Source organism: Panicum virgatum, chromosome 1K (genome assembly GCF_016808335.1).
Source record: "Panicum virgatum strain AP13 chromosome 1K, P.virgatum_v5, whole genome shotgun sequence".
NCBI classification, from domain to species: Eukaryota; Viridiplantae; Streptophyta; class Magnoliopsida; order Poales; family Poaceae; genus Panicum; species Panicum virgatum.
The window spans coordinates 44,575,776-44,599,697 of NC_053136.1; the positions used below are offsets into that span (position 1 = coordinate 44,575,776).

The 23,922-nt window shown below is 50.6% G+C and overlaps 5 protein-coding genes and 1 pseudogene across 5 annotated transcripts; 1 reads left to right on the plus strand and 5 right to left on the minus strand.

Moving 5' to 3' along the window:
- Nucleotides 1–415: 415 nt before the first annotated feature.
- Nucleotides 416–2,030, plus strand: LOC120711562 (acetylglutamate kinase-like). The gene has a single exon (XM_039997136.1). The coding sequence runs from the start codon at nucleotides 739–741 to the stop codon at nucleotides 1,777–1,779; it is 1,041 nt and encodes a 346-aa protein (XP_039853070.1). The 5' UTR covers nucleotides 416–738; the 3' UTR covers nucleotides 1,780–2,030.
- Nucleotides 2,031–2,579: 549 nt separating this feature from the next.
- On the minus strand, nucleotides 2,580–5,385 carry LOC120711570. The gene is made up of 5 exons (XM_039997147.1): nucleotides 4,850–5,385; nucleotides 3,795–4,008; nucleotides 3,533–3,626; nucleotides 3,107–3,341; nucleotides 2,580–2,873 (listed from the first exon to the last, which is right to left on the minus strand). Exons 1-5 carry the CDS (start codon nucleotides 5,218–5,220, stop codon nucleotides 2,843–2,845), a joined length of 945 nt encoding a protein of 314 aa, XP_039853081.1. The 5' UTR covers nucleotides 5,221–5,385; the 3' UTR covers nucleotides 2,580–2,842.
- Nucleotides 5,386–7,765: 2,380 nt separating this feature from the next.
- LOC120657342 (VAN3-binding protein-like) lies at nucleotides 7,766–9,437 on the minus strand. The gene is made up of 2 exons (XM_039935645.1): nucleotides 8,913–9,437; nucleotides 7,766–8,832 (listed from the first exon to the last, which is right to left on the minus strand). The coding sequence occupies exons 1-2, from the start codon at nucleotides 9,273–9,275 to the stop codon at nucleotides 7,924–7,926; spliced, it is 1,272 nt and encodes a 423-aa protein (XP_039791579.1). The 5' UTR covers nucleotides 9,276–9,437; the 3' UTR covers nucleotides 7,766–7,923.
- Nucleotides 9,438–11,821: 2,384 nt separating this feature from the next.
- Nucleotides 11,822–13,583, minus strand: LOC120655699 (annotated as a pseudogene).
- Nucleotides 13,584–13,770: 187 nt separating this feature from the next.
- Nucleotides 13,771–15,018, minus strand: LOC120711579 (aquaporin TIP2-1). The gene is made up of 2 exons (XM_039997159.1): nucleotides 14,783–15,018; nucleotides 13,771–14,655 (listed from the first exon to the last, which is right to left on the minus strand). Exons 1-2 carry the CDS (start codon nucleotides 14,907–14,909, stop codon nucleotides 14,033–14,035), a joined length of 750 nt encoding a protein of 249 aa, XP_039853093.1. The 5' UTR covers nucleotides 14,910–15,018; the 3' UTR covers nucleotides 13,771–14,032.
- Nucleotides 15,019–21,546: 6,528 nt separating this feature from the next.
- LOC120711582 lies at nucleotides 21,547–22,549 on the minus strand. The gene is made up of 2 exons (XM_039997172.1): nucleotides 22,329–22,549; nucleotides 21,547–22,203 (listed from the first exon to the last, which is right to left on the minus strand). Exons 1-2 carry the CDS (start codon nucleotides 22,421–22,423, stop codon nucleotides 21,912–21,914), a joined length of 387 nt encoding a protein of 128 aa, XP_039853106.1. The 5' UTR covers nucleotides 22,424–22,549; the 3' UTR covers nucleotides 21,547–21,911.
- Nucleotides 22,550–23,922: the final 1,373 nt, after the last annotated feature.

Sequence of the window (23,922 nt, forward strand, 5' to 3'; positions counted from 1 at the left end):
ACGGCCCAAGAAAATGAAGGCTACCATGATGATATTAGGCCCTCGCGGTCGCCATATATATCGTATTGTCAATGGGCTGATCAAACCTAACCCGTCATAAAAAGGGTGTCGGGTTTATTTTTCATAATGGGCCGGGCTATACTGGCCTTCTCACATTGCATAGAAAGTTGATTTGAGCTCAAAGAACAAAATACTGAAACTGTCAAGCCCGGGCTGGGGCCCGTCAGAAAATGGAAACCCTAATTTTTTTCTTTGATAATTTTTTCCTTTTTGTTCTGTGTGTCGGCATCAGAATACTGAAACTCCATCGGATGTCTGTGAAAAAGACAGAGAAACTCCACCGGAAAGTTCATAAGGACCAAGACATCTCATGATGGGAATTGCGCTTTTCATATTTTTGGGCCGAATTTCTCAATCAAATGTGCTGCTGCTACCCCGTGCCATATGGTCAAAGCTAGAGCACGAAAAAACTCGACTCTGCGAGCAAGTCGATCCCGAAACGAAAACACGTGCTCTGGTCAACCGCCGGCGGCTCCACCAGCTCCGGTGTCGCCACCCTCCACCTACTCCGCCGCCGGCGCCGTCCCCATCTACAATTAGCCACTTCCGCTGCGCCGCAGCGGCACATCCTGCGCCGAGCACCAGCCCGCTCCCGCTCGACACCCAGACCTCACCAAACACAAGCCGTCCCCCGGGTGAGGCATTTCGTCGAGCACCGCGGCGGGCCACGTCGCAGCCATGCTCCTCACGAAGCCCCACCCCTCCGCCCTCGCCGCCCCCTCCGCGGCGCTCCCGAAGCCTGGCCCGGCCGCTAACCGCGTCGCTACGCCCCTACCCTCGTCCAGCTCCCGCCGCTGGGGCGGCCTCCGCGTCTCCGCCGCGTCTGTGGCGGCGGCGGCACAGCCCACACCAGCGTCCACGGCCGCGCCGGCGCTGAGCCGCGTGGACGTGCTGTCGGAGGCGCTCCCGTTCATCCAGCGGTTCAAGGGGAAGACGGTGGTGGTCAAGTACGGCGGCGCGGCGATGAAGTCGCCGGAGCTGCAGGCGTCGGTGATCCGCGACCTGGTGCTCCTCTCGTGCGTCGGCCTCCGCCCCGTGCTCGTCCACGGCGGCGGGCCCGAGATCAACTCCTGGCTGGCGCGCGTCGGCGTGGAGCCGCAGTTCCGCAACGGGCTCCGAGTGACGGACGCGGTCACCATGGAGGTCGTGGAGATGGTGCTGGTCGGCAAGGTCAACAAGCAGCTCGTCTCCCTCATCAGCCTCGCGGGGGCCACCGCCGTCGGCCTCTGCGGTAAGGACGCGCGCCTCCTCACCGCGCGGCCCTCCCGCGACGCGGCCTCCCTCGGCTTCGTCGGCGAGGTGACGCGCGTCGACCCCTCCGTGCTCCACCCAATCATCGCGTCGGGCCACATCCCGGTCATCGCCACCGTGGCCGCAGACCAGGCCGGGCAGGCCTACAACATCAACGCGGACACGGCGGCCGGGGAGATCGCGGCGGCGATCGGCGCCGAGAAGCTGCTGCTACTCACAGACGTGTCCGGGATCCTCGCGGACCGCGACGACCCCGGGAGCCTGGTGAGGGAGGTGGACGCCGCCGGAGTGCGGCGGATGATTGCGGAGGGCAAGGTGGGCGGCGGGATGATCCCCAAGGTGGAGTGCTGCGTCCGCGCCATCGCGCAGGGCGTGCGCACCGCCAGCATCATCGACGGCCGCGTCCCGCACTCGCTGCTGCTCGAGATCCTCACGGACGAGGGCACCGGCACCATGATCACCGGCTGAAGCTTGAAAGCTTATGGGGAGCAGTTTGTTTGTTTTTTTTTTGACATCAGCCGTGTTTTGTTTGCATGAGAGGTGAGTGGTGAATTGGCCAATCCCAATGGATAGTTTCATTTTGTTGTTTCCAAGAGTGCCACATCACCAAAACACAAATGAAATTATAGATGAAACTCACCCCCACGATGCATTGTTTCATATTTGCTATTTCATAGGCTTTCATCCTATTTAATTCTAAGACTCATCATTGTTTCATACTCCCTCCTTCCCTGTTTATAAGGCATACACGTATATCAAGATTCAAACCTTGTCATCTTTGACCAATAATTTGACTATTAAAATTTTATTTTTATAATGCAAATTTCATATGATTGGATTCATAATCAAATATATTTTACAATGATTATAAGTTTATAATCAAAAGTGATATAATATATGATAAATAAATGGTCAAAGTGTTGTTTAGAAGACCGTGTCATGTTCCACCATGCCTTATAAACGGGGAAGGAGGGAGTATTTGCTATTTCATAGACTCTCATTCTATTTAATTCTAAGACTCATCAAGCGTTGGTAACCGTGCATACATGGTTTCATCTAGATGAAATTCATTTAATCTCTCCTCATTAAATCAGTGCCACACCATCTAAAATGGTGACATAACACTATATTTAATGTGTATAAAACTCTCATGAAACCTCCGCTGGGAGTGGCCTAATGGCCGGAATTGTTTGGCACACGCACCAAAGTGTTTGTCAACTGAACCAGAGTGTATTGCCGTGACCTGGTGGGCTATGTTATTCATGGACTGCATCAAATCAAATTCAACCTGCAACTTTATTTATACAAAGAGTTTTATTGATGAGAATTTATTCGTTTTACTTCACCGAACTGAACTTCTGTGGCTCCAAGGTTTGAGCGCACAGACAATAAGACCTAGAACAACATTCCCTCGCATGAGCTGCCAGGGTCAAATGGTAAACATGTATAATTTCGTGTGGACCTAAGTTATGAAGCTTGGCTTGTTCTACAAAACATGTTCAGACGGCTTGAAGAATGCCAGAATCTCGCATCACCACACTTTGAAATCCCAATGTTCAGAACTGTATTCAAAAGCACCAGGGAAAAGCATAAGCACGCTGAATGCAAGAATAATACTGTTAATGATATGTCATAATTCCCCACAATCACACAGTGGCAAATGCAAATTCTAGGCCTGTCAAACTAATGCTGCCATCACCAATCTTGATTTAACTAACTGACTAGAGTTCCTCCCGTGTGTAGTCAAGAGACAACGAAACATAGAAATGTAAAGTCGACGGATTGTTGTGCTCACTTGATACGAGCAATGGCCACCACGATGAAGACAAACACCGTGAGCATGAACGACACCTTCACTGCATCGCTGTATGCATCTGGCTTCTCTTGATCCTCTTGAGGGTGGATCAGCATGTTGAATATCTTCATCACATTCTCAAGGAATTCCAATATTTTTGCCTGGGCACTGTCCAGGATCCACTTAAGCACTTCAGAAGGACCACCAGCGCCTCCCTTTCTATCATTTTCTTTTCCTGGAAGATGAGATTAGACGACATAAGTTACGACATAGAGACCAAAACGAGAAGCAATAGTTACACAGCTAAGATCAGCCGGTTCGTCAGAGTACTGCTTGGAATTAACAAACAGAACAGAGAACTGCTTGGAATTAACAAACAGAACGATGTATGTCCATACATGTGCGTGAAAGTTTTGTGCAACTTACCATCATGTAAAGATCTTCTGAAATCTTGAACTGCCTCATTATTCATGACAGCATTCCAAACAGCCTTATCACATGACAGAGACATAACCATTTTCTGCATTGATGAACAAGATTAACACAGTAACGGAGAGATAAGCTGTTCAGAAACTTTACGAGCGGTACATCAAAATATCACAGGGCAATGTAACATGATGTGGTATATACTATATAATACCAGTATCTAAGTTATGTGAAATATAAGATGAATTGGTTCAGTTAAAACCTGAATTGTAGGATCCTTTTGCAACAGACGGAAAGCATCCAAAACATTCCTATGTTCCCTCGAAAGAAGAGCCGTTGAGTTGAGAACATAGGCGGCAGGTTCTATCCAGTCATCTGATCCTGATGAATTGCCAGATGAATGTCCTGAGGTGGTCAGTAGTGCTGTTTGTCTGTTGGTTGTATCCGAATCCACATCAAAAGGGTTCTCAAACACCCTAAAAGAAAGGATAACTCAATTAGATGGAGCAAAGAACAACAGCAGTCAGCAGTTAAAGTCCAATGTTTCGATGCGATTTAATGCGCAAAGGTTTATTACAGCTTCATTTTAAGGGTGGAAAGATCCTTTTCATGAAGCATACTTTTTTTTTTTGGATTACAAACTAAATGCAAAACTGTTAACGCCGCAATGATAGTTCTGGTGATCACCTTGCAGGAATGAACCAAAGTGTGCAAGTAATACAACCCATATGTTGGAAAAAGTTGCAAGCAAATATGCACTAGGAATTACCACAATTTCTATTTTAATTCCTCATATCGCAGCTATTAGATATAATCAGGTGCATCCGAACATTCTATAACAGTCCATACAACAGACTACCATAAAGTCAGGTCAAAGAGCAATCCAATGATTAAATTAAACAGCATCAGCAGAACCTCATTTATGATGGTTCATGAATTCTGGATGACGAAATTGGTACGGCAAGTTGCTGTGGATGTCTGTCCATGCAACTCCCCTGGTCTCCATCCGACGATTTCAGGGACCACCCAGATCAAATCACGAATGAAGACAAACAAACCACCAATAGAACGCTCCCAAACCAATGAACAGGAAGCATGGAAGGCTTTCATGTCCCCACCAGAATCTATATAGGAGTATCTCACATCAAACTACATAAAGAAACAGCTCCAATCTAATTCAATCCCGTCGAAGCGAAGGTTAACTTAAGCAATCACGCCCATCGCCAAAACAAGGAACATCAAAACGCAAAGGTAGATCCAATCTAAGCGAGTATGCGAGATAACTCTGCTCTAACGAGGTGCGCCAGCAAATCTTACTCCTGGATGCTGGTGACGGCGCCGGTGACCTCGTCTATGGTGGGCGGGGACCAGAACACCACCCTGTACTCCTCCTCTTGCTCCATCTCTCCGGGACCGGGAGCCCCGGGGACGACCTCCTCCCAGCCCCCCTCCTCCCCGTCTGGGTGGAGCGCGCGGGACTCCCAGTACGCGGCGGCGGCGACCGCGGAGGGAGGGGGCGGGGAGCTGGCGCGAAGGGGGAGGCCGCCGGCAACGGTGCGCGGGCGCGGGGATGCGATGGAGGTGAAGGTGGAGGCGCCGGCCCCGGCGCCGTGTCCCGACGAGGTGGAGGAAGAGCGCACGGCGCGGTTGGTGAGGCGGAGGAGGTGCCTGCCCGGCGGGTTCCTCATCGTCGCCGGCCGGAAGCAGATGTCGTCGGCTCCGAGGTCTGGTCGCCTGCACCGCGCGCGCTATCCAATCCGCTCTCGTCTGTGACTGCCTCCGCGCAATGGGATATAGATAAAAAAAAATGGCTTGAGCAGGAAGGGAGTTTTGGGGGCCTTTGGAGCTTCGAGGAGTTGCAAAAATCTCCCAATGAATTTGTTATGCTCTTATATATACTGTCTTGAGGGAGGTTGAGTATTGCTAGGGGTCACCCAAACTACTCGGGCGGTTTCTTGTGGTGTTGAGCATGCTTCTTGGTACCACTATACTCCTCTGGCATATGATTCCATCAAGTTAGGTTTTTATATTATGCAATTGACCGGTCTTTGAAAAGAATCCACAGATGACAATTATTAACGTATTCCAGTAAAAAAAATGATCATCTCGAAGCAGAATTTATTCTCCTTCTAGTAAAGAAATTATCATCTAAAAACGGTTTTCGCTCTCATTCTGTCAAGGCGAACCGACCTCATACTTTGAATTGAGGGAGCCCTTTAGTAGTTTAGTTAGAATACTCTTTGTTGCTACGATGCTTTCTTGTAATTTAAGTGAACCAAGAAGACTCTTTAGCAAAAGAAAATGGATGGTGAGGTACTATGTGTTGACGATAGAGACAGATAGCATACATGTAGTTAGGAAATTTTATTGTACGCATAACAAAAATGAAAAGATAACCACAGCTAACAGCATTAATCCCATGCTCATGCAGAAAAGCCGCCCATGTAGCTTGAGCTGTGCTCCAACGGTTTTCCATCCCCGCAACGGCAACCGTTGCTTTATTTGCCCGCTTCTCGTTACGGGGCGGGCCGAATCGATCCACGTCGCCGTTCGGGCTCGGCCGCAAGATCCTGCGCCGCAAATGGCCAAAGCCGCCGTCCCAGCCAAGGAGCAACGCCAACCCACACGTCCCAGGAGGTGTCAGGTTATGTACGGGGTTCCTCGCGCTGGTGCACGTCACGTCATGATGTCAGTACGTAGCGCCCGCCGAACTTTCTCGGTCCGACACGCAGTTGCTTTCAGAGTCCGCGCACGCTACTGCTCCCCCAAAGCCCGTGTAGTGTAATCTGCGTGTCATCCCGTTCCGTTTTTCGACTTCCGAGAACGCGCGCAAAGGCATGAAAAGCCATGCCGGCTAACGCACGTACGGAATGACCTCTCGCGTCGATCCCGGCCGCGAGCTCCTTCCTTCACGTGACGCCTGAATATAATCCCCGCGTGCGAAATTGGATCCGCGAGTGTGCTGCCTTCACGTCATGACGCGCCGCACGTCGAAATCGTAACGCGACAGACATGGAACGGGAGGAGCTGCGACTAGGGGTGGTAAAGGGCCCAACATTTTGCACTAGAAAATCTAAGGATCGGGCCCTAAAAGGGCCGGGCTCTAAACATATGTATTTTTGAACTAAAAATTTTAAGGGTTTTATTGGGCTGTGAAGAGGCCATTAGGGCCATGGCCCATTACCACCCCTAGCTGCGACGCGTCGAAACTCGAAACCGCAGCGCTGGCATGGCACGAAGCGTGCGCCGGCCGCCGGGCCGGAAGGGATCCAGGAGACAGCGACGGCCCGGGAGCCTCGCGGCCAACCATCCCTCCTCCGTGACGAACGAGGAGGGGCAAGCCCAAAAACAGGACGGCGAAGCAACGAGCCAGCGAGGGGTGCCGAGGCAGGAAGGAATCAAAAGAGAGATCCGACCGCGGCGAGGCGCGGCGGCAGTCGGCAGAGCGGCTAGAGCCCCACCGATCGAGGACACCGCGCGCGGAGACCCGGAGCAGAACAAGGGCCCTGGGCGCGGGAGGCGGGACGAAGGCCGCCGGCAGGGCTGGGCAAGACATCGCACGACGATCGGATGACGCGGTGACCCAACTGCCGCCGCTTGACGCTGCCGGGTCCGCCTCCATGGTGGCCGGTTGATTCTTCCGTTCTTGTCGCCGTTGCGAAACGAAATAGCAGAAAATTTGTTTCATTTCATTGTTGGGCCGGGATTTGGAAACAGCCAAACAGGCCTGGTCCATCGGATATGCGGCCCAACAAGCATTTGTGTTTCCCCCGCACTTTGCTGTGCAAATTATGATTTTACCCTTATTTTTTCAATATTGTGATGTTAACCTTACTATTCACAAGTTAAGTCGATTTTACCTCTAGTCAACAGTTAATTTATCCCGTTGACTTGTGAATAGTGAGAGTAAATCATAAAGTTGCAAAAAATAAGAACAAAATTACAATTGCAATGCAAATTAGGGACACAACACCCATGGCGCATACATGTGGCAAGAAAATTGATCACCTAATATTGTGTTCAGTGTCTGTCATGTGGGCCAATTCACAAAGAGTTTCGGCAGACTAAAACCCTCTGTGAGATTGCAAAAGTGATCAAAAGGTGGCTTCTTTGGATCAATTAGAGCTTTATAAAACTCCAAAAGGATAAATAGCCCCCATTTTGAAAAAGTGTATCAGTAATCTCCAGGGAAATGACTTTTTGGGCACTGGACAGTGATCAAGGACAAGGAGGATAGATTGGGTTCTTGAGATTAACGTTTATCTACTGCATACAGTTCTGCACATTATTCTGCAAAGCGCACCTCGGTTGCTCCCAGCGATAAAACCGAGTGGACAAACCCAAACGGGTGCATAGTATTTACACACCAGACCAGACAGCCACGTCCAAACTTAGGACGAGCTGAGCCTGAGCGCTTCGAACGAGTGCTCGAGCTGAGCAGTCCCGCCGGCCACCTGCCGGATCAGGTTCTTCACCGCCTCCACCCAGTCCTGCCTCTGCGCCCTGCTCTCGCACTGGAACTCCAGCAGGCCCTGCGCCGTCCTCAGCCCGAAGTGGCACGCCTCTGCCGCCGAGCCTGGCGCGCCGCCGCCCGCGTGCGCCGGCCACGCCGGGATGTCGTCGTAGACGCCGTACACGACGCCCTTCTTCTTCTTGGAGAACGCGCCGCCGATGTGCTTGCTCTTGAGCTTCACGATCACCTGCGACTTGCTGTTGATGTACACGGCCACCTGCTTCCAGTGCAGGGCGCCTTTGCGGCTGCGTTTGAGGAGCGCCCCTTCCTTGCACCAGACGTCCGCGCGGTGGCTCCCGGCCTTCGTCTCGTACGGCGCCACAGCGGCTCTGCTCCTCGCCTCCCGCTGCGCTCGGTGCCTCATCGCCGTGGCTCCCCCGAGGGCCGTGGCCGCGGCGGCGGTGAGGGTCAGGAGGTCCCCGGGGCTCCGCACGTCGACGGCGGCCTCCACGGCGGAGGCCACCTGGTCGTGGTCGGCGCCCGCGAGCTCGGCGATCTCGACGCAGTGCGACGCCAGCAGCTGCGTCGCGGACGCCAGCGCGGTCTCCATCCTGGCGCCCTCGACGTCCGCGCCCGAGCCCGCGGCGCCAGCTGCCACCACGGCGGCGACCGCGGCCGCCACGCTCGCCACCGATACCGCGGCGTGCACGCGCGCCCGCTCGGCGCGGGCCTTGTCCACCCGGGTGCTCGAGTCCCAGTGTTGGAACCACTTCCCGATCGTGTGGACCGTGTGATGGACCGAGTGGTGGACCTGGTGCGCGGAGATGGCGCTCCTGCTCCTGAGGGTCTGCGGCAAAGAACACTCTATTGATTCAACCGCACTAGCATCGCAGAGATGTAGATCAATTCGATCGGGTCGATCCTTACGCGCTTGCGGGGGCTGATGGTAGTGCCGGAGGCGGCGGCGAGCGCGAGCGTCTCCGGCATGAGCATCCCGGACAGGCGGTCGACGACGAAGTTGGAGCTCCGCCTCCCGCCGCCGACGCCGCCGGCCAGCACCTTGGAGATCTCCGAGGCCGACACGCTCCAGGACCGCGACAGGAACTCCATGGGCTCCAGCGGCGTCTGCGGCGACAGCACCGCCAGCGGCCCGGCCGCCCCGGCGCTGTCCGGGAGCAGCAGGTGGTCCCTCCTCCTCATCCTCGCCAGCAACTGCCCCTCCATCCTCAGCTCCTCACTCCCTTCCTCGACCGTTACAGTGTGTTCCTTGTGCTGCATCTGCATCCGCATCGCATCCAGCCGGTGCCAACCCCCCACGGCGCCTTTATATCCGAAGCGGCGGAGCACCGATGATGCCTGAGATCGGCAAGCACGGAGCACGGGGGAGAGGCTGCGGGGGCGGCAGGAAACACCAAGGCTTCGGCCTCTGGCGCCGCTGCCTCCCCCTGCCCTCGTGGGTCGGCGCGGATCGGGCGACACGTAGGCAGTGTTGCTTGCGGAAAAGGCCATTGCCGACCGCGTACGCTGCACCGGCGGCGTGGGAGGGCGCGCGGGAGACAGGCGCGTCGGGGTTTGTCGGCGTGGCTGCATAAAGAAGACGCCGAGCCAGGGGATGAGGACTGCTCCTCGGACTCGTGAGCCTGCCAGCCCACATTCCGTGCTAGTTTTATTCGTACCACGGGTGGATCCACGCCGAGCTTGTCGGAGCAAACGGACACGAGTCAGGACGCAGGGGGTGGTGGATCAGTGGACATCTGGTGAAATTTTTGTGGCACACTAGACGACCACCGGCCCCGGAAAAGCTGGAGTAACTAGCTAGTGTTTGTGCTCGGAGAACTTCAGACTTCAGAGATCATCTGATTCATGATGTTTTGTTTACATCCTCTTGGACAAGCACACTGACAGATTGTCGCAACGAACAGGCATTTCACAGCAAGGCCAAGGTGCTCGGCAAGATTCAAGACAAGATCACCACAATCACTGCTCACGACTTCAAGTTGAATCCAGAACTACAGATGCAATGTCGCAACGCTGATCATCGTTCACAAACAGATGCTACAACATGCCACTTCGTTACGTTAATGGGCCACAACCCCGAACGCCCATCTGGACGATCCCGGGCCGCGACGAGGCAAGAGCCGCGCCGATCACCGGGGCCGGCCCAGTACACGGCCTGGTTCTTGATGTCATCCCACTGACGACGACCGTGGATTCTATATATTTTGCGAAAGATTTTTTCTTCCCCACCAGTGTTTAAGATTTGTGCAAACTATTTTATCTGTTGGATTTTCTCAAACCTAACATTCTTCCTCCTTTTGCCCCCCTCCTCGTCACGCGCCGCCGCCGCCCCTGCCTGCCTGCCCGCCGCGATCTGCGGTGCAGGCCGCCGCTGCTCGCCGTCGCGCACCGCCCGCTGCGGGCTGCTGCTGCTCGCTGTCGCTCGCCGCTGCTCGCTGCCGCGGGCCGCGGGCCGCGGGCCGCGTGCTGCTGCTCCCTGCCGCACGCCGCGTGCCGCGTGCTGCTGCTCGCGGCTGCCTGCTGCTGCGTGGCCGCCGCTGCGGGCTGCTGCTGCTTGCTGCTGTGTGCATGCTGCTGCGGGCGCGCGATGCGGTGGTGGCGGAGGGTCTTGCCAGTGAAGAAATCTTCAACATTTTTATTTAATATTTTTAATATTTTATATTTATAATTTTAACATTTTGTCTTTACAGTTTCAACATTTTGAAAGTCAAATGTTGAACGTATTTAATAAAATGTTGAGTTATTTTTATCAAAATATTAAATATATTTGCAGTAAATAATTGAGCCAAAATAGGCTTTAAAGTGGGGACGATCCGGGCCGCAACGATCACCGGGCCGGCCCAGTACACGGCCTGGTTCTTGATGTCGTCCCCACTAACGACGACTGCGGGCCGGAAGGAGCGCGCGGGGGTTGTTGACGCGCGCGTGGCCACGGCGCACGGGGGCGGCTGTACACCACTTGAGTCTATACATCGTCCCACCGTCACCTGAAGAAGCAGCGTGGGCCGTATTTCTCCAATCAAAAGTTACTGTTTGGGTACGGAGAAAGAAAAATATATGTATACGCATGCAGATAAGACAAAACAATGACATCATCCACATGCAAACATATTCGAAACAAAAAAAATCCATAAATCCTAGAGAGAATATCCAAATTAAATTCCGATTGCAGCATTGTATTTCTTTCGTCAAGATCACACTTGACTATATTTACAGAATTTTATTTTTAAATATTATTTTGATAAAACTTGAACGTATGGACTACTGCGAACAAATACATATCTCTTTGGGAACAAAACATTAAATCCGATGAACAGATAATAGTACACTGTTGAACATCACGAATAAAAAATTTGGTACATGCATGCTGTCAGCTAAATAGGACAGAGATTCTACGCATGCATATAAAAGAATAAACAAAGATGACATTATGTATATGCATGCAAATTTAAAAAAAGTTATAACTATTAAACCTAACATCCAAATTAAATTTGGATTGCACCATTATATTTCTTGTCGTAAATTTGAAATGTACCATTATCTTTCTTTGACAAGATCTTCAGAACTAAATAATTAATTTCAAAACATGGGAACAAATAATTATTTTATGAACAAAAAATTAAATATAACAAACACATAATAATGTACAACAACGAACAAACTATTATACATCTCAAACATTTGATTGTATAGGATAGATATGAAAAATGAATCACAAACAAATGAATCAACACACGGAACAAATTTAATCTACAAAGCAAACAAATGAGTCAAAATCATGAAACAATTTAATCTGCAAAAGAAATAATTTATTCTTATTAACGGAAGAAGACAACATAAAATTCAAGGGAGAAAAACTGAAAACAAAAGTACAAAAAACAGAAAGAAGATAAAATATGTTAAAAGGGAGAAAAAAATAATGGAAGAAAAAATGAAAGAAAAATATGGAAGAAAAAGTGGAAGGAAAAAATAATGTAAAAGAAAACATGAAAGAGAATAAAAAAATAAAGAACGTGTGAGACACATTTTTTTTAAAGAGTCAATTATGAATTTGTGTACATGCAAGAAAAGAAGAGAGAATGGTATGGTTATAAAATAAAGAAAACAACTTCTAAGAGTAGAAGAAGAAATAAGTAAGTAAATAAGAGGAGAAAAGAATAAAATAATAAGACTAAAAAGATTTGTAAGAATGGATAGAAGAGTAAGTGTAATGGAAGAGAAAAGTAGAGCGGAGAAAATGAAACTAGCAACGGAAGAAGAAAAAGCAGAAAAAATCGGAACGAGAAAGCAATAAAATTTGGTTGTCACCATTAAAAGTATCAACAATCTTACGGCCCTCCACGAGTACCAACAACTTTACATTTATAGCGCAGCAGCCTTCCATGAAAATAACAGGAGCCTTCCACTCATTTGATAGTTTAATCTTACCTTGGGCCACGTAACAACAGGTGGAAAGAGATAATGGGTCCAATTTATACGATCAATCACACTGGAATGTTTCAGGCAATGGATCCATCATTTATAGCGCGCGCGATGTATATCCTTTTCGAGGGCGCACGCGACCGTCACCAGCCCGATCGCCACCGACCCCGTGGCCGTCGCACGCCGCGGGCACCGTGCACACCACCATGAACGTCGCCGCCACCTCCACGACCAGCGCGCCGAGCCCGGCCATGTCCGCGGCGACCCTCGTCATCGGCACGGCCTGCGTGAAGATTTTCGGCCACCGGCGTGTTGGCATACGACACATGGAATGGAATGCTCAGAGATACGTCGTCAGATTCGTTCACGGGAGAAGTGCCCGCTATGCTGACGTGATGGGAGGACCGAGGACGGTTGCGCGGTCACGGATCTCGGTACCTGGCCGGCGGAGAGGGTGTGGACTATGGACGACGAGGCAGGCGGAGGCGCCGCCGAGCAACTGCGCGGCGCGCGCGGTAGAGGACGGCGCGATTGGCAGTTTGGCTTTGGCACGGCAATGTGGCCGCGGATGGCGAAGGCGAACGTGACGGCGGGGTTGGCGTCGTCCGCAGTGAGAACCTCGAACGCCTGGGGTGGTCACCAGGGATGAGGTGTCAGATGTCGAGTCCGGCGTGAGCATACCTGCAGGGCGCATAAAAAAAATTCAAGAAACAGACAGTGAGTTCGGCGAGAGCAGTTGTGTAATGCTGTTTAATTCGCGAAAAGGTTTGGATTTTGGTACTGTAGCACATTTCGTTGTTATTTGATAATTAATATCAAATTATGTACTAATTAGGCTTAAAAAATCGACTCGTCCTAATCAATTAAACTATATAATTAATTATTTTTTCAACTGCATTAGATGTTTCATACATGTGTCCAAATATTCGATGTTACGATTACTGTGGAAATTTTTTTGGAAACTAAACAGCGCCTAAAGCTTCAGAGGACAGAGGAGATCAGGGGCGGCGTTTGATGGATGAGCAGAGACGGCGGAGTCGGCAGTGGCGAACATGAAGAGGAAGGTGGGGAACTGGAGATGAACTCTTCGAGGTACGACCGGATCGCCGACGGTGAGAACTGCGGCTGCAAGCAGCAGACCACCACGCCGGACGCCATGGTTGCAAACTTGTCTCGGTGTTGTTCTTCTTTATCGTGTGCGATTCAAGAATTCCAGACAAAACTGGCAGGCCTGTTGCTAGTTTAAAAGGCCGAAGGCGCGCCCGTAAAATGGAAGTTTGCGCAGGACCAGTTGCTGGCATCGTTGCGTTCCGTCACAATTTGGATTTCAGACATGGCTGAAAACTGAAATTGAACCAGAGATTCATTGCATAATAAAAGAAAGAATTAAAAAGTAAACACATCTTTTACCTTGAAAGACAAGAACCGCAGATCGGATGAGATCTTTACATCGATTTAACAAAAAAGAAAAGGGAAATGAACAGAAGAACCATGGACGACACATCATTCGTAAATACAAATTTGTCACCATGTGACGTGGTGAAGAGCAAAGCAAACGACGATTGAGACACTGAAACGCTGCACTCGATCGGTTGAGTCCATCGGACTTAGGCGTAGTCCTGGTCGGCGACCTGCTGGTAGGAGCCGCCGATGAACACGTCGCCGTAGATGAGGCCAGCGAGGCCACCGCCGATGAGCGGACCGACCCAGTAGACCCAGTTGCCGGCGAAGTTGCCCGCGGCGACGGCGGGGCCGAAGGAGCGAGCGGGGTTCATGGAGCCGCCGCTGAAGGGCCCGGCGGCGAGGATGTTGGCGCCGACGATGAAGCCGATGGCGATGGGGGCGATGGTGCCGAGGGAGCCCTTCTTGGGGTCGGCGGCGGTGGCGTACACGGTGTAGACGAGCGCGAAGGTGATGATGATCTCGAACACCACGCCCTCCAGCGCGCTGATGCCGGCGACGCCGTGGGTCGGGATGGCCTTGCCGTGGGTGACGAACTTGAGGAGCAGGCACGCCACGGAGGCGCCGAGCAGCTGGGCGACCCAGTAGAAGAGGCCGGTGAGGATGGTGATGTGGCCGCCGACGGCGAGGCCGAAGGTCACGGCGGGGTTCAGGTGGCCGCCGGAGATGTTGGCGGCGATGGAGACGCCGACGAAGAGGGCCAGCGCGTGGGCGATCGCGATCGCCACCAGGCCGGCAGGGTCGAGCGCGCCGCCATGGGTCAGTTGCCCTGCACGTGCATCCACGTCGAGTAAGTAATTGACCAGCATGCACAGAGGCCGAGCTACGCAAAAGTCGAAGTGGCCACGGCACGCTTCAAGATCGTCGCCGCCGGAACAGTTGAACTCTCAACTCACCGTAGGCGATGGCGGAACCGACGCCGGCGAAGACGAAGAGCAAGGTGGCGATGAACTCGGCCACGTAGGCCTTGATGGAGGTGGCGCTGAAGGAGTCGCCGACGCTCCCGAACGCGAGCTTCACCATCTTCGCTTCCGCTTCCGCTATTCGCTCCACGCACCGGAAGCTTAGCGCTCTACTACCTGCTCCTCGAGATTGCTGTTGCCTGCTACGCTGATGCGGCAAGTCCACTCTGCCCAGGCCCCTTTTATACACGCAGCACCGCCCCCTGGCGCGGCACGGCTTACTGGGCGGCCTCAACTTGTGGATTAGAGTACTCTGGGCGGCGTGGATAATCGCTGGAAACATTTTAATTACGTTTAGGGTAGTACTGGCTCGTTCCATGATTGGCACTAGCCCGGCCCGGTCTGGTCACGCGCACCATGCTTTTGTTCAGATGTCTGTTGCCATTATGAAGTAGTTGTGCAGCGTCCATGTGAGGTGATGATACGCCATGGCTACGAGCTAATGACAATACTAAACGCCCTAATTGGAGGATATGTTATCTCATTTAGAGCTTAAGTACTTTGTTAATCGTACATTTAAACGGCTGCAAGTGTCGGATGGCCTGTCATTTGGAGGATACGTTATCTCCACGCCCATTTAGGGGCTTGTGTCTGTTTTTCTGAAATTTAGAAGTCATGCTATGGTCTTGCAAATGCTTGGAAATTCATTCGCTGGTCATTCAGCAAACGAAAGCTCATCAAGAGTTGCGTTGCAGATGAATGTTCCCGTTTCTTTTGCTGATGCGCCAACATGAGAGATCGATGAAAGGTTTAGCACTTTTAGCATGACTGACTGTTTCACGTCGATGTAGATCATGACAATAAGATTTCATTTTCTGAGAGGCGTGGATGACGGTGGTGGTTAGCTCGGAGGGGTTTTGTTCTTTTGGAGTAAGTCGTGTGGCTGATAATCATTGCTCGCAATGCTGGGAACTCTCATCCATCGTGATCGGTGCTCTTTTTCGCGGCCTGCCTGTCCAATCAGCTTTGCCTGCCATTCTAGACAGTTCGAGGCGGCGATGGTGACGTGGACCAAATGAGCACTCTTCATTTTGAAGTCGGTGAGCGCAGGATTAGTAAACCCATTACGTTTGCATCAGGTACAGCAATTGAAAAACCACGACAATATGATAGTACAGCTGCCTTCGGTGGCAACGACTTCAGCATATAATTAGGAACAACCTTTTGGGTACCTTTTTTTTTACTACTGAATATGAATTTGAGTCAAGTATGGTATTCCTTTCCGTTTGTTTCATTGAGGCTTTCTGAACTTCTGATGGTAATTAGGAACAACCTTTTGGGTACCTTTTCTTTTTATTACTGAATACGAATTTGAGCCAAGTATGGTATTCCTTTCCGTTTGTTTCGTTAAGGCTTTCTGAACTTCTGATGGTGATGATAAGATCAAACTTCTTTCTAAAGAAAAAAGAGATCAAATTTCAGATGTACCAAAGGACAACTGCATGATATAGAGTAGCAGAAGTGTTTTGACCATCATCGACAGCTTTGTTTGAGGACCATACACCTTTGATCAACCGCGATCAAACAGTAAGTGCTAATGCTAGTTCTGTTTTCCTTTTTTTTTGTTCGTAACATCTACTATAGCATTCTTTTAGGTTTTTGTTTCAAGTCAAAGTCTTACCAAATATGTAAGGTTTTGTGCTCTTGTCATGCTGAAGTCATCCCAATTTACAAAACTCTAACGAAGCAGAGAGAATCTTTCGCATTTTCATTACCATTCCGTGACAACAGCCAAGTTGGAACTCGCAGCACCCACACGTTTTTGTAATGCAGTGGTTAGCACTTTTGGGCCATGATCAGCGTCTCATAGCCATTAAAATTTGCAGGGATTAGGTGTCCTGTCCTACTGTCCTGCCCTCCGCATTATTCAGATGACGCATCGCGCCGTGCCAGGCAGACACAGCCTGCTGTTAACAATGCAAACGCTCCAATGGTTGTTTACCTTATCGCTTTGTGCAAACTGATCGAGAAGGCACGTCTGCAATTGCGGATTTGGAATCTCGTAGCTCATGGCTGGCAAATCCCTTGTCCAGTTGGCCGAAGAAGCCCTGTCTCTCTGACTGTCTGGCTTGCCAATTTCGGTCCTCGTGAGCGAAACTGTTAGGTACGGCCTTTCTTCACAGCTCCTGCAAAACTCCAGATCCACGTTAACATAGTGACAGAGCTCAGTGACAGAGCTCTGAAGTTAAAGAGAAGTCCAAAGTTCAGAACTCTGGGTTCGTCGGTTAGGCGAATGACTGTTGGAACCGACGGTGCCATTAAGGATGAAAACGGACAGAAAAATTCCGTTCCGTCCCGCCCGTATTTCTATATTTATCCCGACCGTTTCCGTATTTACGAAAAAATACGGAAATGAGACGGAAAGCGGGAGAGGGTGTATCCCGTCCGTATTTGCGGGATCCCGTTTTTAGCCGGGATAATCCCTTATTTTTTTTCCGTATTTATAAAATCCGGGGAAAAAATAAATTAACACGCCATATATCCTCTCATGTTTCTCAACATCAATACATATTTCTCAACATCAATACATATATTTCACAGTTTAATAGTAGGAAATAAGAAATATTAATCATATTTTTGAAAAATAGCTTGTGTAAAGGAGTATCTAGTGTTATATTCATGCAAAACGAGTGGTGATTAAATAATAATACATTCCGGTAGATTTTCCGGTTCCCGCCTGTTGCCGTGTCCGTTATATCCCGTTTCCGCTCCCGTACCCGGCTATTCCGCTCCCGCTCCCGTTTTCCGGTATAAAAAACAGAAACGAAAATGGTTGAGGGGTTTTCCCGCCCGTTCCCGTTCGATTTCATCCCTAGGTGCCATCTACGTACCATTGCAAATAAAAAAATTGAAAATTGTACTAGTACCATTACCAGCGTGCATGGTGATGGTAGATCTGAGATCTCACAAGCTAGATATGCCATCGGTGCCAGTTGCATTTTTCCAGGGAAAAGAAGAGTATTCCACATACTCGTAACTGGTCTACAGCAATTGTCGATTTGGAAAATAAATGGGTACATTGGGGAGTTGTCAGTGGTTACGTTGGTACACAGCTACTACCTTCCGGAAAAGAAATGCTTCGGTTTTGAACATGTCAGCATACCTTTGGCCACTATATTCTCATTTCTCAATCACACTGTACTTGTAAAATTCAACAGATTTATGATACCACTCCACAAACGATTTTCCGTATCTCCAGACTAAAGATTTTGAAACTTATTGTTAGCCAAAGTTCAAAAAAAATGTGACAAAAAAACCTTAGTTGGAAAATAAACCAGCAGATTGCAGGATATCAGCAATGATGGTAGCTTAAGGAATTCAGATGGGAATGATACGTTGGAAGGAAGCTATGTAATTGACTTACATGCCACTATGCCTTCCGTGGGCTTATGTTCTTTTCCTCGGGATCAGTACGGGCACCAAATTTCGTCATGCATGTCTGAAAATCCTGCAATGTACAGATGCTGTCATAAATAGGAACGAAACTTGCATTAGAGAGGGGCAGGTGCTTAATGTCAAATGTTGGAGCACCCGCCGCGCATTGCTGTGATCTGCCGGCGGCGGTTCCCTCCTCTACGCCGCCGATGAGATCTGGCCATCTGGGAGACTTCGGTCGGACTCCGGATGGCGACACCCGCCAAAATCGCGCTCGCGCCGGATGGGCAGGCGGAGGCAGCTGCAGCAGCGAAGCCACCGCATCCCTAGCCTAGACTGAGCGAAGATGCAGGTCTCGTCCCAGGTGGCAGGGGCCTATATAACCAGGCAGGCGGCTGCGGCTTGGGAGTTGGACGAAATCGCCGGAGTCCGAGCGAGCGCTGCCGCTCGAGGATGCAAAGCTGACGTGATGACGCTGCGGTGACCTTCGGCGAGGTGGCGGTAACCCTCCTCGACGACCCTGACTACGAGGAGGCGGATGCCAGTTACGGAGGGAGGACGGCGTCGGACGGAGACGAGAGGTCAACGCGGGTTGCGGCCACGCCGCACGGGAGAGGGAGAGGACCACACCACGGCGCCGGCGCGAACAGGTTAGGAGCCAGATTGATCTGGAGAAGCGTTTTGGGTTGGGCTTAATAAAGGCTGGACTTGGAATTATAGGCCTAAATTTATAATTGGGTTCTAGCATGTGTGCATGAGTAACCAGGGCCCAGGTTAGTTAGTCGTATGAAAGAGCCCAGGTGAAGACAAATATGCGCTTATCGTGGACACGTCCAGTTCAGAAGCATTTTCAAATTGCGGCCCACTGGGTAAATTCTGGCCCAATCTGTCAAAACATGCTTGTATTCCCCATCCGTTTGCCACCGGTAGCCATCTACTAATATACTACCTCTCACATTTTTTTTTTCGTACTGCAGCTTTGCTGTCTTGTTCAATACCTTGCTCTAATACAGCCCGCCCATGCATCTCCTCTCGACCACAGATGACAGGGCAAATGCTGAAATGCATGGACCGTCAACCATGCAGAGTATCCATGCATCCGGCAGTTTGCCAGTTAATTTGACCCTAGCTGAGAGACCCGTAGTGGTACTGTCTCCTCGGACGGACGACGACGGAACTGGAAAGTTCAAGTAGCCGGCCAGCTTGCCAGTAGACGACCGAGCAGACGCGAACGCTGCCGCACACGCGCCACGGTCCACACACTGTATACGTTCGACACGAGACGTCATGGTCCAGACAGATCGACTCTAGCAGGAGAGATGGTACCATACAGCAGGCTGCACGCAAATCTCATCCTCACTTGTCCACTAATCTTGGAAACCTTAAGTCGCACACTTGCCTGTCGCTCGCTTATTTCTGAAATCTCCGAATCTAGCAGGGCGCGAGAGCAAATGTCACCTCGCCTGCCAATGAACGAAGAATGGTGGTGCAGGGTGCGCGCGCAGTGTGCTCGTCGTTACCCGCGCGTTGCGGCGGGAACCAAGGCGGTGGCGGCCGCCGCGCCACCGGCGGCGGGCAGACCACGCCGCCGGCCGTTCGCCTCCCGCAGCTTTCGACGCATGCATGCAAAGCGAACCTGGCCGGCCGCGCGCCTCGTTACCGCTAAGCTGCAAAGACTGAAACGATCGATGAACGGACACGGTTGGCAACTAATTGCAAAGCACTTGGATCTTCGTTAACATATATATATATGGTAGGGTCAACGCATGATGGAGCAGTATGGTGACCACACATGCTCTTTGTCTCTGGTGCATGCATGTCATGTGGATGCATCAGCTAGCCCTCTTTTTTGTGTCCTAGTATAAACACATATCAGATGCAAACAAACCTCTTCGTGCAAACTATGGAAACTTCAATCTAGGTCATCAGATCAACATCCAAGGGGAGAGGCACAGAGAGGTGGGAGGGGAGATTTGAAAAAGTGTGATTAATCAATCCAAGGGCGGGTTCAGATTGTAAAATTACACAATCTCCCATACCCCTTAGATGTTGATCTAATGACTCAGATTGAAGTTTTCATAGTTTGCACAGAAAGATTGGTTTACACCTGATACGTTCCCTATAAATTAAAGCACCTACTCCCGAGTCTTATTGTAAACATCAGCGCACATATATACTTTATACTAATAATCGAGTTGATTATAGCATGCATGTGCCTCAAAAGAGATCGATAGATACATGCATCATGAATGAGATCAAAGCATTCCCTAGCTAGTGGGAAGATATCCCATCCTGTCCCAGTCCCATCATCCAATGCAAATGCCCCCTAGCTTAAAAGTTAACACGCTTGGATTTCACCCATCATCATTCCGCTAGGAGCTAGGTTCGTCCAATACACACAAAAATTCAGACTTCAATCCCCTGAAACTGAAGCCTGTGGATAACTTAAGGGAAAGTATTCATCAGTTCCCACCAATCGATTTATGAAGAAACCGAATTCATACATACATCTCCTCCACCAGCTAATAATCCGACCCAGCGAGGCAATTAAGAATTTAAGACCCGCTCCGTACTTAATCAGACAAGGTTCACATGCCTGAACAAAGAGACCATCAGAGGCCTGCTGCATGGCAGAGCACAAACCGTTCGTTTATCATATGGCGCTATCATGGCACTGCTGACCATCAGACAGATTGGCCCGTCAGACGGATTGATGGACCATCAAGGGGAAACGCCGCGAGTGGCGTTTCATGGGTGGATTGTTTCGCGCGCTCACTGCACAAAGATCTCTGCAACCCGATCGCGATGCTCTCGCTAGCTAGCTGCAGGAGTGGGGCTTTCAGGCATGCTTCGACATGGGGCGTGTCGGCCACTCCCAATCTCCCATGGCGTCGATCGTTGTGCGTGCAGGCTGAATCCATCCGATCCGTCCAGCAGCTCACCACCACCAGAGGCGGCACCACCGGCGCCAAGCAACTGCCGTCAGCCGACCACCTTCCAGAGTTTTCCAGATCTCATCGACGTGGAGGAGACTGATGAAAGGAGTACTACTACGCATGGCATGGGTACCATGTACAGACACAGTGTCAACAGGAACACTAGCATCCTTGCCCCTGAATAAAAGAATCTCCGCAAGCATTTTATTCGTTCTAACCCATGCGTACTGCAAGAGCAAGACTCCTAGGTTCGATTGAGACGTCCATCTTCTTCTTCTTCTTTTTTCCTTTTACTTTAGGGGTAGGTGAAGTGTGCTTTGGTTATGGCCTAAGCTACTAGTAAAATTAAAACACTTTCGTCACATCGACCACACCGGCTAGTCAAAATAAGAACGCATGGTTTCCCGGACGGCATGCAGATTGATCTTACGGAAGCAAGTGCCGCCCCTTGGCTGATCATGAGTTGCTGATACGCAAGATCAAGCGCATTTGACGATGACATGCTGTGCTAACCACCTCAAACTCAAACACAACACGCATGTGATGAAGAAGAGTCTCGGCAAAGGCAGCAGCTAGCTTATACACATGCATAACCAGTCCCTCATAAGGCACAAGCACTCGTAGAAGGATGCATGGTAAAAAAAAAGATCGAACCATCTAGAGCGAGCTAATCTAGTTTTACCTGTCTAATTACCGAGCATTGTAAATCCGAGCACGCCGGGCCGCCTGCTAGTAGGTAGCCGGGCAGCTCGCTAGCACAGCACGTCCTTGAGGAGCTTGTACCTGCGGGGTCGCCGGCCACCCTCGTGCTCGCCGCCGGTGACCACCTTGCCGGCTCCCTTGCCGCACCCGCTGGGCGGGAACGGCGGCTGCTGCTCGCTGCTCCTGGCTTGCGCCGCCGCCTCCTGCTGCTGCTGCTTGCTGCACCCCGACGACGCCGACGACGAGATGTGCGGCCGCTTCTTCCCGCTGCCGACGACGTCGTCGCTGAGGCACCAGTCGCAGACGCCCGCGCCCGCGTCGCCGTAGTAGTTGGTGCAGTAGCTGCGCGTGCGTGCACGCATGCATCGAAATGAGCGAATCGAAAATGGTTAGTCCGGCCGGTAAAGGGAGCGAGCTCTGGATTCAACCGTATATAGGATAGTAAGGTTCGGCCGGCGAGAGCGTACGAGTGCTGGTAGCGGCGGCGGCAGCGCGCGCAGCGGAAGAGCTTGTCGGGGAAGCCAACGTCGCCGCACATGGCGCACACGGTGGCGCCCGCCATCGGTGGGCACGCGCGGCCGGAGACGCGCGCGTCCGCGTGGACCGGATGATGATCTGTAGCCGCCTATTAGACTCGGACGCCGGAGGGAGGAGGAGGAGGAGGAGGAGGAGGAAGAGATCCGTTCGCAAAGGAGCAGAGGCCCGGGAGGAGGAGCTTAAATACTGATCCGAGAGCGCGAGATGTCGACGGAGGCGAGGCCGGGAGGGATGAGATCGTCAGATGGGCGGGGGCCCCACCTAGCACCCAGGTGTGAGGTCGACGAAGGAGCTGCGGGCCCCGGGAGCCGGGCGGCGCGGGAGATGGTCCACGTGTCCCGGCGTCTATACGTGCGTGTAAAGGGCGGGAACTGGCGCGCGCGAATCGCAGGGTCGGTTGCTCTAATTTGTGATTGCCAGGTGATTAGCAGCGACCGGGCGAAAGGTTGGGCGAGTTGGCCAGCTCAGAATGAATTTCTGTTTGTGGGGAAAAAAAATTTCTCGTTGTACTCGCCAAAAGATTTGGCCCTCTCGGGCATGAGCCAGAATTTGTGAGTTTTTTCGCGGCCAGAAGAAGCCATAGTCACTTTCTCTTAATGAAAGAAGGTGGGATCAGTTAAACCCCCCCTGGGGCTGCGTTTTTTTTTATTAGCAGCAGGATACTACCTGTGGTAGTATGTGGTATGGTTTCATCGGCGGCACTAGTAGTAGTGAGTATGTGTTGAGGTGAAAAGAAGATTTTTTTTCTTTTAACCAAAAAAAAAATGAGCACATCTGTTCTTTCCCCGCTATGTTATTTGTACTATGCTCTTATAACGAGGATAAGATGCTCAAGTTTACTGGCCTTGTTTAATTAAATGTTGTATTAAATATTCCGGTGCACATTTGAAATATTAAATATTGACTAATTACAAAATAAATTATATAATCCATCTGTAAACTACGAGATGAATTTATTAAGTCTAATTAATTTGTCATTAGAGCATATGTTACTGTAGCAGTTTAGTATCTAATCACAACATAATTAGATTCGTCTCGCAATTTACAAGCAAACTGTGCAATTAATTTTTTATTTCATCTATATTTAATTCTCCATATAGGACCGCAACATTCGATGTGACACTTTTAAAATTTCAAATTTTGCATCTAAACCAGTGTGCTAAAGAGATTTGAGCTTACTTGGGCACCATTTTTTATTTTTTATTTATTTATGTATTTTGTGTGTGGGTGCACGTGTGTGCTAGTTTTTATACAAATATCTAAATACTCATGTGTTAAGCATCATGCACGTACTTCACATTCACAGTTTTTTTTGAGAAACTGGGATTATATTTCACAGAAAAATCTGATAGTTTACATCGTACAACTTATAAAGACATCCATGAAAGAAAATAGAATTGCACACAAGTCCTTGTAAGAAGCTCTTGGTTGTGCTTGTCGCCGGCGGCCGGAGAAGACGCACTGAAGCCGTCCACCATCCCGACGAAGCAACTTCAAAGTTTTAAAATGGCACCAAGAGTAGCA

What these genes read in the sequence shown, in the direction of transcription:
- LOC120711579 (XM_039997159.1), bottom strand. Translation starts at nt 14,909, where the DNA reads ATGGTGAAGCTCGCGTTCGGGAGCGTCGGCGACTCCTTCAGCGCCACC. An exon ending in CGGTTCCGCCATCGCCTACG is followed by an intron (nt 14,656 to 14,782) that starts GTGAGTTGAGAG and finishes ATGCACGTGCAG; the next exon opens with GGCAACTGACCCATGGCGGC.
- LOC120711570 (XM_039997147.1), bottom strand. Translation starts at nt 5,220, where the DNA reads ATGAGGAACCCGCCGGGCAGGCACCTCCTCCGCCTCACCAACCGCGCC. An exon ending in CAGAAGATCTTTACATGATG is followed by an intron (nt 3,342 to 3,532) that starts GTAAGTTGCACA and finishes CTCATCTTCCAG; the next exon opens with GAAAAGAAAATGATAGAAAG. An exon ending in GTGGCCATTGCTCGTATCAA is followed by an intron (nt 2,874 to 3,106) that starts GTGAGCACAACA and finishes TTTTGAATACAG; the next exon opens with TTCTGAACATTGGGATTTCA.
- LOC120711582 (XM_039997172.1), bottom strand. Translation starts at nt 22,423, where the DNA reads ATGGCGGGCGCCACCGTGTGCGCCATGTGCGGCGACGTTGGCTTCCCC. An exon ending in CGCCGCCGCTACCAGCACTC is followed by an intron (nt 22,204 to 22,328) that starts GTACGCTCTCGC and finishes ACGCACGCGCAG; the next exon opens with CTACTGCACCAACTACTACG.
- LOC120657342 (XM_039935645.1), bottom strand. Translation starts at nt 9,275, where the DNA reads ATGCGGATGCAGATGCAGCACAAGGAACACACTGTAACGGTCGAGGAA. An exon ending in CCATCAGCCCCCGCAAGCGC is followed by an intron (nt 8,833 to 8,912) that starts GTAAGGATCGAC and finishes TCTTTGCCGCAG; the next exon opens with ACCCTCAGGAGCAGGAGCGC.
- LOC120711562 (XM_039997136.1), top strand. Translation starts at nt 739, where the DNA reads ATGCTCCTCACGAAGCCCCACCCCTCCGCCCTCGCCGCCCCCTCCGCG.